The sequence below is a fragment of the Anser brachyrhynchus genome (genome assembly GCF_964034855.1).
Source record: "Anser brachyrhynchus genome assembly, chromosome: 4".
Taxonomy (NCBI): domain Eukaryota; kingdom Metazoa; phylum Chordata; class Aves; order Anseriformes; family Anatidae; genus Anser; species Anser brachyrhynchus.
Genome location: NC_137698.1, coordinates 34,731,620 through 34,744,924, shown reverse-complemented (window position 1 = coordinate 34,744,924; position 13,305 = coordinate 34,731,620). Strand labels below are relative to the sequence as shown.

Genomic DNA, 13,305 nt, shown 5'->3' with positions numbered 1-13,305 from the left:
TTAGTTTTAGTTTCAAATTTCTTTTTTCAGGCTGATTTCTACATTGAAAGCAAGATTTAATCAAGAATTACATAGCTTAAGACTGCTTTGCAGAGCTTTGATTGATTGAGTCAGACTTCCTTTAGTCATATGACAAATGAATGGAATAAAGGATGAGCAGTCTCCCTGTCTGATCCCTCCATGCTCTGTGATGTTCACTCCAGCCTTAGCAAAACTGCTTTTTAAGATCAGCCTAAAAATACAGGTCAGAGCCTCTCACAACCCACTGTATCAAAGGAATATGCAAATCTTTCCTTGTTCCATATTCTCCTCAGCCTCCCACTACAATTATTAAATTACAGGGTATTAATAGAAACTAAATAAAGCACTCTGAAAAGATGAATTCCAAAGATGCAAAATTCAAATGCCAAATAGAGAGCAATTAGGTTCTTAAATAATTCTTATCACATTTCATGCTAATATTAGCACTTCCAAAAAACAATAGAAAACTGCAATATTCTCAGAGACGCTCAATTGAAACAGCAGAGTAAGGCATAGAGAAAGAATCTTGATTTCTTATATTTTGATGTTATGCACAAATAACATTTATCTCCAGCTACAATAGTAAAAATCATTTTGCTCTCTAGAAAGAATTCATAATATTTATATGACGATACCAAGAAAAAATTGTGGTTTTGTTTTCCGAACCAACGCAATAGCAAAAATGAGGCTGTTCTGCTTAGATTTTTCAGAGAACTCAAATTAGCACAAACTTTTACTTAATTGGGCTCTTCAAATAAGTATGCAGCAATGAGCATTAATCTCTCCTCATTGCTTTTTAAAACCTTTATGTCTATCCAGGTCCCATAGCCTTACAGATTTTAATGGTCTTAATGAAGAAAAAGAGCACTGTTATTCAATTTGACTCAAGCAGATCTCCATTCAGAATGACATTGTCGCCATTCACAATGCTATTGTTAGAGTCGTGTCATCCTTTCTATTTTAAACCTTGTTTTCCAGGAGTTTTTAACCTGCCAGTAATTTTTCTTCCTTGAGTCTGTAGGCAAGCAAAGTTGATCAGTTGGTCAGTCAGTCAGTCAGTCTGTCTGTCTATTACCTACACATATAATCTACACTCCTGCAGTACACATTGCTGACTGACAGAATCATCCATTCGAGAATCATCTACTCGAGTATCACTTCACAGACCTCAAAATCACTGTTTTTTTAAGAAGAGGAGTTTGGCAAATGATTTACTGACAATACAGTCAAATTCATTTTGATTTCCTGATGACTAAAAGAACCTAATCGAATATTTGCAGGACTGAGGTTTAAATATTTGCTTCTTATTGCTTGTGGTTCTTTGCATGTAACAGATCTCGAGGACCCTTCTCACACAGAACAGGTATATATAACAAGGCATCGCAGGCTAAGCAGACATCCTGCTTCTATCATTATTTAATATCTTATAATGTATTATGTAAGTTTACCACATTTGATGCATATGCTATACTGGAGATGACTGCATACCAGAGCAAGTTTGTGAAATTTAAGTTTACATTTTGCACATCTGTAAATGTACAAAGGGCCAAATCATCATGTTCAGATTGCCAGGTTAGATCAAGGAAGGTAAATGGAAAACAGGTCCCCTCCTTGATGCTGAGTGAAAGCCACTGTGCTTCAGGAAGAAATGCAGGATGTGAGGTCCCCAGTCTGTGTAAGTATCATTTCTCATATATCTTCTTCCTTTTGTGCATGGTCTTGCAGGCAGCCACAGGAAACTGAGGCTTTTTACTGCAGCAAGTCTGTGCACCATCTTCATCGACATAAATGTACCATCTTCCTCTTTTCACATTAGAACTGCACTGGCTGCAGAGACAGGGGATCCTGGACAGGTGATTGTGGACGCCTAATTAGCCCCCCCCTCCCTCGCTTTCCCCTCCCAAAGGACATCAACACATCTACAACACAGCTCAGCTCTCACACCTTCTACATCCTACACTCCCACAGGATTTTCTTCAGCAAACCCAAACAGCCCATCTGCCTCGCATGTGGTTGGAATGCAAAGTTCATTTTCGTTTCATAAATCTGATCACACTACTGTTGCTCCTACATATTAATGGTGCTACAACAGCTGCCTTGGATTTAAATCTCCTTTACTTCCATGTGCTGTACTGGTAACCATAAAGGAGATTTTTGACTTTCTAAGTGATGTGATCCAAACCAGGAGTTGAGCATAACCTGGAGTTACATGCCATCTCAGCATGACATAAAATACTTGCTCTAGGGTACAGAGTTTGCAATAACATACATGAAAAACTGTCTGGAGCAAGAATGAAACTTGGGTATTAGCTGAGCATCATTAGCTATCTATGCAGGTCTCAGAGAAAAAAAAATAGTGGAAGAAAAAATCTAGAAGAAAACTATTGCTTTCTAAATGCTGGACCAACTGCTTGGAAAAAATGGAAGGTGAAAGGAACAGATGGTTCCCTCTCAGACCAGGGAAGACTGAAGGGAGACAGTAGGATTGAGAGTTAGTGAAAAAAACTGTTATCTGAATTCTACTTCCTTTTTCTTCCTTTTCTTTCCCTCTTCTCTCTGACAAACAAAACAATACAAGTTTGCAATAACTGGTATGACTGCAGAAGTCACTGAAAGATTATCAGAGGCTGGAGAAAAAGCTCTTAGCCCTTGAAAAGCTACATTCACAGAGCCATGTTTGATACACTCAAAATGCCCAGTAAGTGAAAATCAATTTCTGGAAGAAAACAATTACATATCGTTTGAGGCTAGATCCCTACTCTGGACCTAACATCAAAGGTCAGATTAGGTATCGACTTATGTATTCTCCTTCAAGACATGTGAAATGGAGATTTAAATAATCTCTTCTTCACTGATAAGAGTACTAAATAGCAGATAGCAAATACATCAGCCGTTTCTGAATACATATCTGTACAAATTACGTACATTTATGAAGACGGCTGATTTGATTTTCTAATCAGAAATTATTTAACATGTTTTCTTGCTCTAAAAGGTGATCATTTTAAGACCACCACTGCAGAAGTGAAAATTTCCCATTAACTAGCTGGCAGTACAGTCAGAATATGCTTTGAGCTGACTAGATGTATTATCACCTGTCAGCTATTTAGAGCTCCTATTAAGTTAGCAGATAGACCCACAATGAGTTGGGGAAAACTACATACATTTCCAGACATCAGGCTGACATTTCCTGGAAAGAAAATGCCCCACCTGTTCACTGTAGTCTTTGGAGCTGCCAATAGGGCAAGCAGACATCATTTGCAGGATAACCAACTGAAAACAGATTAGTGATTATTAAAACTTTGCTACTACATTATTAACTGCAGTACATTAGTCAAGACTGGAAACATTTGTATTAAATATGGCACCTGTTGGAGACTATTCAAGAGAGCAAATCAGGTACAGGAATAAAGCCAGTAGCAATAACGCTGGGGAAAAAGGTTCTTCAATTAAATGAAACCCTGTTTTCTTAGTATTTTGACTGGAAACTGCATCCACGTTGATGCTGAGCACTTTTTTATAATATGGCCAATGTTTTATTGATCTATATGTCTATTAATCCCAGAGCCTGGCTTTATGGGATGTAGCAATGAAAATAAGTGCAAGTATGAAGCTTCTTTTGTTTCTGTGGATAATTCGTCATATGCATCAGTTGCTATTGAGATATCATTGGGAGCTCAACCATTCCAATCACTAAGATCACTGTTTCAAATTTCATAATTTGAATTATAACTTCTGAAATGTCTTTCCTGCTGTTAAATAAGGAGTTTGCTAAGCAACACTTCAGCATTTCTTTTTGTGATTGAAACCCTGATAGCAGTTATAAACACTAGAAAGTGGAAGTAGAAAGTGGGAAGTAGAAGATATTCAGCAATCTAATTCCCCTTGTATTCAAAATTTTCACTGGCATCAAGTAAAACAGATGCAACAGATATTTTGCCTATAATATCAAAAAGCAAATCCAAGAAGGCTTTTCAGTGGTATTGTAAAGTGTGTAGTTTTCATTGATTTCTAAGATGGACAACTCATTCACTAAATATTTTGTATATTTTTCAACAATTAAATGTTTACAAATTACATGAAAACATTAACATATTAATGAAAACTAGCACACTAACAAGTTAGATCAGGCAAAAAAGAATATAATGTGTGCAATAATAAACAGTGAATATGTTCCAAAAGCCAAGAAAGTAGGATTTAAAGAATTTCTAGTTTCATTAAAAATTACTCAGTTTGAGAAATCAATCTTGCCAATGGATTTCACATTCTAAGGACTACAAGTACAAATCACTGATTTGACAGCACTGAATTTTTTTTGACAGAACACACAAAGCTATATTTGTGTTTAGTTAATTTTAAAAGTGTTTTTTTTTTTTAAAAAAACAAAAAGCCTCCCCAGTACAATTACTTTTCCCCCAGAAAACCTCACACTAGCCTTGCTTTGGTTACAATTACCAGAAGATTGCAAGCTATCTCCATATATCTATCCAGGAAGGGGAGACAATAATTGTAATCTTAAAAAAAAAAAAATGTTACTCAGATTCACCATTCTGAATCTGATGCTCTTCATCTGTAATATTACAATTTTAATTTCTAATGGATCTGATTTCAGTGTTACGCTTGTATCATTCCCAAAAGAATTCTGAAATACAGCTCTTCTTGCTGTGGAATTCCAAAGCTTTTAAGTTATTAAAATTGTATGTCTTTGTATACTTCTATACATGTAATACAGTGCAGTAATTTTTTTTGAGGCTGTTATGGTCCTCTGAAATCAAGGCTTTGTTGCAACCACTAAAGTCAGAGCTAAGTGCCTTTTAGAATTTACTCAGGTTCTTCTTCTGCTATCTACCCTGGACTGGGAGAAATACTAGGAAATCTGTTGAGTTATTGATTGTATCACAATGCCAGTAATTGCCAAATGTTTAAACTTAAACTTTCCATTTGCATGTATTGTTTTAATATGGGACTAAATGATAACATGGTCTTCCTGTTCTACTAGTTCTTCATGAAGAACTGCATGCATTTTATTATTCCATATGAATTATGAAATCCAAGTGAGCTCAAATGGTAGGAAAGAACTATGACAAATCCCACATTGTTTGCAAGCATTTCTAATGAATGGGACAATTTCATTATCTTTCCTGTTCAGGAGATGAACTTAATGCTATGTTCTTATAACTGAACACTACCTATCTGGCATTCCTGTTAATTTGCAAGCAAAAGTGATTTTCACTTATTATTTTATAGCACAGATTTCTGCATCTAAGTGTTGGGACACAAAATACCTCCAGAGCATTTGCAGAGTTGGACAAATATTTCCTGTTCTGCAATGAAGTCATCAGGATGATTTTTCCCAGAATCCCTATCTTAAGGGCAGAATTCCCGCTAGGTTCATACTCAAATTCTTTATGATCTCTTTGTGAGATGCTTGCAGCCCTTTAAGAAGCCTTTGGGTTGATAAACAAAGGCTAACTTGACTCTGGACTGCAATTAGGACTCATGTTTTTACCCCAATATGGCTCATGAGTAAGACATACTCCATTTAACCATATAACTGCAAATAAAAATATCTCTTTTTATGATACTATTTGATTGTAATTCCTTAGAAAGGAGTATATCTTACTTCATGATAAGCAGCAAATGACAGTCGAGTAATAAATAGTAGTTAAGAAAAGAATAAATATTTTTGGCTGTTATCTTTGGTATTTTTAAAATTTGTCTTGGTTCACAATGAAATAATGATACTCCGGTTCAGCAGAACTTTAAAACAGTGACAGCTTGATTAAAATTTTTCTTTTTTATTTTGAAAGGTTTGAAATTTGTATTTCAACTACTTTGAAGGAGATTTTGAAACAAAAAAGTATCACTGTAAAATACTGACATCTTTCATTCAGAGGGTGCTGAAAAAAAGGATGCTGACTACTTCAGGCAAAAATAAAAATATTCCCAAAAGCAGTATCTGCTCTTTCCTTTTTATTATTTGATTAAATATAAATATCAATAATTATACCTATAACATTCACATATAGATATATTTATATACAAATGCATATAAGTGTGTATGCTTATATATGGATACAATTCTATTTCTCATGATCAAATTATTTTGGAAAACTTCTTAGAAGACACATTTCAAAAACTGCAAAAAAAAATGTTATACTATTCCTCAAAAATTACAATGAATTAAGCTTTACATTTTGGAAACATAAGTTTAGTTTAGTAGATGCAGAACAGTTTAGAAATTATCTTAAATGTGCATTTTGAGGATTCTGGATAATCCTAGTATATGTGAAAATGGTTCAAGGCTGACACCGTGAATGCACCAGCAAAATAACATGAGTACTTGGTGATGTTTTTCCATAATTCTAACTTGGGCATGTCTCTGCATCTTCTAAGCAAACTTTCAGATGACCATGCTTGAATAATGCAAAGCCTATTTGAAAGTCAATATGAAGTCTTCATGCTCTGTTACTTGTGTTTCAGTGGGCCCAGTTAATCAAATCAGGAAACAGAAATAGAACTGTGAGATTTAATTGACTAGTCACAAACATGCATACGGGTCAGATTTCAAACCCCGACTTTGCAATGTGATGGATGAAATTTTAGAAAACTGCAGTTACTCCAAGAACCTCTTAAAAACAAAACTACACCAGAGTTGGCTTCTTTAAAAATGCTGGATATATTTCATTACCAAATGATCAGTAATCCAAGTGCCACATTCACATCACAGAATCGTATAAAAATGGACTGGAAGGGATCTGACATCTCCCTTTTGCCTTCTTCTAAAGACATTTCAAACAACCTATTTTTTACTTTTCATGAAATAAAATTCTTCTTTTCTAAGCAGTCAAGCTGTCATTTCCAATATTTTAAAAGGCTTTTTAGGCCGAATTTTACTTCAGATTCCTTTGATAACCAGCACAGCTAGAGAAACTAAGGTGGGCTATAAAGTGAAATGCCACACAGTAAAAGAGCCACAATTGTCACCTTAAGTGAGACACTGAGATGCAACTACGTTATCTAAATCTTTTACAAACACTTATGTTGATGTGCAGCTTTCCTGTCTCACTGCATACCCTGCAAACATTTACAAAATAAAGGCCTTTCAGCATAGTTTTGAGCTTTCATCTGTGAGTCCGAGTGCTGCATTCCCACATGCTTTTGAGAGACAGCTTTACAATCCCCCAAACTATAGCAAGCCATACTGCCAGGCTAAAACAGCGGAAGAAGCAGCTTTGCAGAAATGCAAAGGAAAAAATACAAACATACAGTAGATATTGCTAGGCCTAGCCCATTGGGCATATATTGTTGGTCACAGCATGGATTTGACACTGTGGGATATATTTACAGCATGGGGTATGGAGAACTACACACACAAACAATCGTGAGAACAGTGTATTTATTCTTATGTGAAATGCATTGAAAATTGACCCTGTTGGGATGTAAATGAGGAATTGGATTGTTGTGGAAATTCTACTGGTTCATGTGCTTTTGAAATGTTGAATTTTCTTTTAAAGGGATCAAAAGTGTCTTTGAGTCACAACAGTCAAAGATGGCAAAGACCACATATTGCTCTAATTCTGTTCTTCAAGACATCTTGCAGAGATTAATGCTTGAAAGATATTATTAGAACTTTTTATTCCTTTACCCCAAACTGACACCATATGAAAAGCTTGCTATGATAGCTCTTCAATATTGTCTCTTTTTATTTTCGAAGCTATACCATGTAAATTAAACTGGGAAAATCACATCAAAGCAAAACGAAAGAGCTAATATGCACTACATACAAAAATTTAAACACCTGCCATATCCTCTCTTGCCTAGGTAGTAGAATAATCACTCTACCCCTTGAATCATGAGTGCTTTAGCCTTCCATTTTGCCTTCCTTCTTTCCTGCTTCTTTCTTTCCCCATGGAATTGCTGAGTCTATGTTTATGAAGCTCCTTCTGAAGTATAGGATAAGAGTGAACAGTATTACAATGCTCCTAATTGGTAGGACATAGTACTTTCAGTGCTTTTTTATCACAGTTTAGTCTAGCAGTGGAAGGAGTTGACGGATTTGTGTCTATCTGAATATTGTTGGGAAACCATCCCTTGCAGAGACTCCTTACACCCATGAGAAAGCTAGCGATGAGAAAACAGGCTACTTAAGGCATACACCAGAAGGTTGTAAGGGACTGATCTAAACCACCACTGTAGATTTCCATTGACTTCCTGAGACTCTGAAGATAAACACTGTGTTTCTGAATTAGTTTCTCAAGGAAGAGATTATCTTCACAAACCTTTTACAACCTTACACCTCCACTCAAATTAACCACACTAAGTCCATTGCCATGCTATCAATATTAATAGTTTCAACTTATATTCATTTCTAGCAAGCACAGTAATGTTAAGTTTTTGTGGTATTATTTCTTTATTGCAGTAAAACATTGAAAAAAAAATACTTTACTGAAAACAAAAACAAAACAAAACACATCTTTGCTCCATAGAGGAGCAAGACTTCTGTAACAGATAAAGTAAAAAAAAAAAAAATGGTGTCCTTCCTTTAACTATCAGAAGGAAATATTGTACCACAAGCCTCACCGAGAAAAGCTAACTTTATGTCGTCGTTAATAGCATTATACTGCTTAGCATTTAATAAAATTGCTCACGCAGCAAACTGAAAGTATTGCTCAATCACCCATACTATTATTCAAATAAGGAGGTTCCTTCACCTAAAAGCAATTCAAAAAAGTGAGTTTGAAATATTATCCCGTTCTCATATATTGAAACTGGGATATGTGGAAAGTTGAAATGTTTGAAAAACTTACCACAGTGACAAAATTGAATGTGAATTAAACCTTGATGCCCTGACTTTTTAATCAGTAAAGCAATCTGAATACAAAAGCTGGCAAATAAATTGAGTAGGAAGATGCATTTTTATATAGTTATTTTTCCAATGGGAAATGAGTATTATCTTCCATTTTCCAGTTAAAAAATGCAGTGAAGATTACTCATGCTTAAAAGAGATGTTAGCACACTACTTACTGGTAATGTAGGAGCAATAATAGTTGATATAAGTGCAGAAGTTTTATGAAAACATGCCTTGTATATCAATGATATGAACAAAACTATTGTATTTCAAAAAGGGTTTAAAAGCTTAATTCCTGCTTATTTAAGCACACGTAGAATTTTTATACTTAGATTAGAAATTCACAGCACACTGCACCAGAATCTGTAATTTACATATACAGCGTAAATGTATGCCTATGGGAACTTCCACATTTGAATTAAATACAATCACAGTTCAGGGATTATTTCTCTCAGATTAGATCTCTGCCAGATAGCAAAAGGCCTTTCAATAGATGAGTTGGGAAGTGGTTTTCAATGTTTCTTAATTACTTGCGGAATGCTTGACGCATCTCAGAAGCCACAGAAACAGACACAGTAAGCAAAAAAGGGGTGTATGTATCTTGCTGTGTTTATGAGTATTAATGGTGGAACACAATAAATTTGCAGGGCTATCCAGAGATAAAATGCTTATTGGAAGAGGAGTCTCTGTGCTACAGAAAGTCCTCCTTCAATAGACTAATCTCTTCTCAAGGCAACTACTGCATCACTCTTGTCAACCAGTTTAATAACTGCTGTAACTCAAGAAGATGCAATACTCCGGTCACTGATCAAAACAACTCAAAAGCCCTCCAGAGGTAGATCTTACCATATACATCATAATCTCATTTGAAGATCTATTTTTGTCTCCTCTACTATTCTTGTCTGTATTATAATCAAAATCTGACAAACCAGTATGCTACCAAAGATCTGAATAAACAAATTAAAATAAAAGTCATTATCTAGAATATTGACTACCATGAGGAGAGCATTTAAATATTTCAGGCCTTGGCAGACTTAAGTAATCTTACACAAATGGCACCTGTCTACAAGTGTTGTAAACCAGCCTTGCTGCATTAATGTCAATGGATTTATAACCATTTCTTGAAGACAGGTATCCTGCTCAAAGAAAGTATAATTCAGCATATTACAGTACCAGTTCAAGCATAGTTAAAGAGACTGTTAATGAAACAATAGAAATGGGGAAGAGCCTTTGCACATTTTCCTTAAATGTACCCGTATACTTGCAGGTAAAAAGAATAATCCTTTTATATTTCATTTTCAACCCAAGGCTTACAGCTGTTAGAGTCATGAATTATTACTTATGAAAATACAATTATGAAGAATTACAGTTAGTTTAAAAACAGATCCCGCAACTTAAGGTTTGAGTGAGACTGAAAGTACTTTTTGAATAATAATTTCTTCAACACAGCGGCTGTCACGGGGAACCTTGTGATAAGTGATAGAAGAAGGAGACTGTCTTGTTATAACATCAAAGATGAGCACTACTGTCTTAGTTTCAATCCAGTGTTCCTTTTCCTCTGAATGCAATGCAAGAACACAGAATTGTCTGGACAAAGGATGGCTTCTACTCACCTCCTCCTTCACTTATTTCTTCTGTCCATCCATCTTCTGACTTATATATACATTTTAAACATAACGTGTGCTTGCAGAGCTGAACACTTTTCTGTCAGTGTCCTTAAATTCCACTTCTTTGTGCAACCTACAGAGTGCTACAGAGTGCTGTCTTTGGGCCAAAACCCTAGGAATAGGTTTAGAGTCTAAATGTACCACAGGAAATTCCCTTGAAGGTGTGGGAGCAAATTGGCCTTCAATTTCTAACATACAGCTTGGCTGCTGTTACTTATTAAAGTAAGGAGAAAGGGCATAAGAAGTGTGAAACATAGAGCATTTAGTACATTTAGTATACAGAATTTTACTCTATTTTCTCTGACTCCAAGCTTGTTATGAGGAAAACTCTCCTCACTCTGACATGAAAGAACAACAACAAAAAAAAACTCTCTCCTGCTCACACAGCCCTTGACTGCAATCATCATCCGTTTCTCAGTGGCATCATGCACTGAGACAAACAAGTGCATCTGCTTGGACTTTGCTGTGGCACTGTAGCCTTAATGCTAGCATAGCCCAGAGAGGCATGGTTCTCTCCTCTAACCCCTCTTCAGCACAGGCATTATGAATTCTTTTTGAATGTCTAGATTCACTTGCCTGTAAATGTGGAGCTCCTCTGCTTACCTTCTAAGGCAAAAGTGGCAGAGAAACAGGCTTGTCCCTGAATTTGAACCTTCAAAGAAATATCAACTTAACATACCCTTTTTAATATTAACACACATGGAAAAAAAGTTACAGGTTAAGTGTGATGCTCAGTTGCCAAGTTAGTAGAGTTGCCAAGTTAGTAGATTTTGTCTTGGAAACTCCTAAAAATCAGGAATTTGAGCTAATTCTATGGAAAGCAAATAAGTAAACGAAATCAGTTTTATAAAAACATACAACAGTTTTTCAGCTGAGGATGATGTAGAGTAGGGGGGCATATTTTTCTGGAGATGTATGTGCTATACATACAATACTAATTCTAATAGATGATGCAGAAGGTACAACACCATCATGCCCTTCATTACATTCATATCCTTCTGAGGGGTTGGAATTTTTACCTGATTTCTTGGATCCAACTTTTCCATCCAGCAGAGGGTGCAGCCATGGTAGTGGCACTATAACTACGTTTTTCACTTTTGCACCAAGGGGAGGAAATAATGTGAAAGCCATTTCAATTGCTTGATGCTTTTTGATGCTTCTTACAGCAGCTGTGGAAGCTGAAGAAAAGCAAAAAAAAAAAGTATAACGACCAACATATTTCCTCTGATACATATATGCAATTGACATTCACAGTAATAAATCATACAGATAGATTTCTTTTTATGACTTTGTTAAAACACGTCAGGATGGAACTGTGAACTTCTGCAAGTTAAAAGGTTGAGATATATATAGATTTATAGGCTGTGCAGCTGCTGGATATGATTAAAAACCAGGACAAAGGTGCCAGTTTGGAAAGACTTAATTGATTATTGTTCTAATACTTCAGCTAGTTCAATATGTAGATATATTCTATAATGGCACTCACTAAATAAAATGGTTCAACCTTTTCTGAGTAGAGTCCAGTGATAAGCATGACTAAGATTCTCAAAGGCATTCAAAACTTAATGGAAGATGAATGTGTAATTATTCTTCAGCCCCTTTGAAAATCCCAGACTCAATACTTACTGTTTATTGATCACAAACTGTAGCACACCTTAAGTTAGAACATTAAATTACATGGTAGAATGAAATATTTATTAACAGTACCCTATTAAAAACCAGAAAGAGTGAAACTTCAGGTAAGAAATTATTCTCATCACAGTTTTGACACTGATCTTCAACAGCACCTGATCATAACAAATTTGAAAAAATGGAACAACTCTGACGTGAAAAAGGGAGTCCAATCCTGCAAGCATATCGCATGCATGTACTTACACCGCACTCAGGAGGTGTGAGTCCTCATGAGACAAAGGAGCTCACATATGGAAAGCTCGCTTCCTGGTTGCAGGAGCAGTTAATGTAATGCAAATTTCTGTATATTACCTTTCTGTGTCAGTAATTAGAACAGCCAGTCTAGAAGCCTTTTTTTTTTTTTTTTTTTTTTTGAGGGGGTGGATAGTTTTCCATCCTGATTAACACCAAATACAACCCATGTCCAGGATGACACTCAGGGTAAGAATATCTGTTGCATCCTTTAGAAAAGGGCAATGAGCCATATGTCTTACAGCATGGCATTGTTAATAACTGAGACTGCTAGCAATTTGGCTTATATCTGAAACTACATCTGTAGGTGAAAGGATCTATATTACACATGGAATAAATTTCAAGGCCAACTCAGAACTGAACTTTCAATGTTTTGCTGCTACAGTTCAATAAAATCACTTTGTGTTACATTCATTTCTTTCCGTATAAAATAAAGTGAATGTCACACTTTTTTGTCATACCATTTTTATTTAACACTTTTTTTCTATACCCATTAGTTAAAAAAGTTATAACAAGGCAAATCATTTATCAAAATGAAAAATGCTGTACTCTTGAGCAAGGAAAGGGGAGTCTAAATAGAATGTCCCTGCTCTTAAATTAATGGAACCATCTTACATTTAATATTTTCTCTTAAGGAGTTATGTAAGCACTCCAAGATCATTAATGAAGAAGTACAGAATCGCAATTTACAGCTGAAGGGCAAAACTGCTAAAAAAGCATTTCAGAGTCATGTCATTGAGTGATACAATGTAGGAAAATAAATGTAAGGATCATTGATCTCCGATATCATAATTAAATGTCCAGAACACATGACAAGGAGAAAGGACAACAAAGTTCATTAAAACT

General features: G+C 35.5%; 1 protein-coding gene across 1 annotated transcript in view; it reads right to left on the bottom strand.

Annotated features, from left to right (window-relative positions):
- The window catches only part of IQCM (IQ motif containing M), a 188,854-nt gene that overhangs the window by 14,709 nt on the left and 160,840 nt on the right, over nt 1-13,305 (bottom strand). Inside the window, 1 exon segment of the mRNA XM_080589426.1 lies at nt 11,556-11,714. Within this exon segment, the coding sequence (XP_080445552.1) occupies nt 11,556-11,714 (159 nt within the window).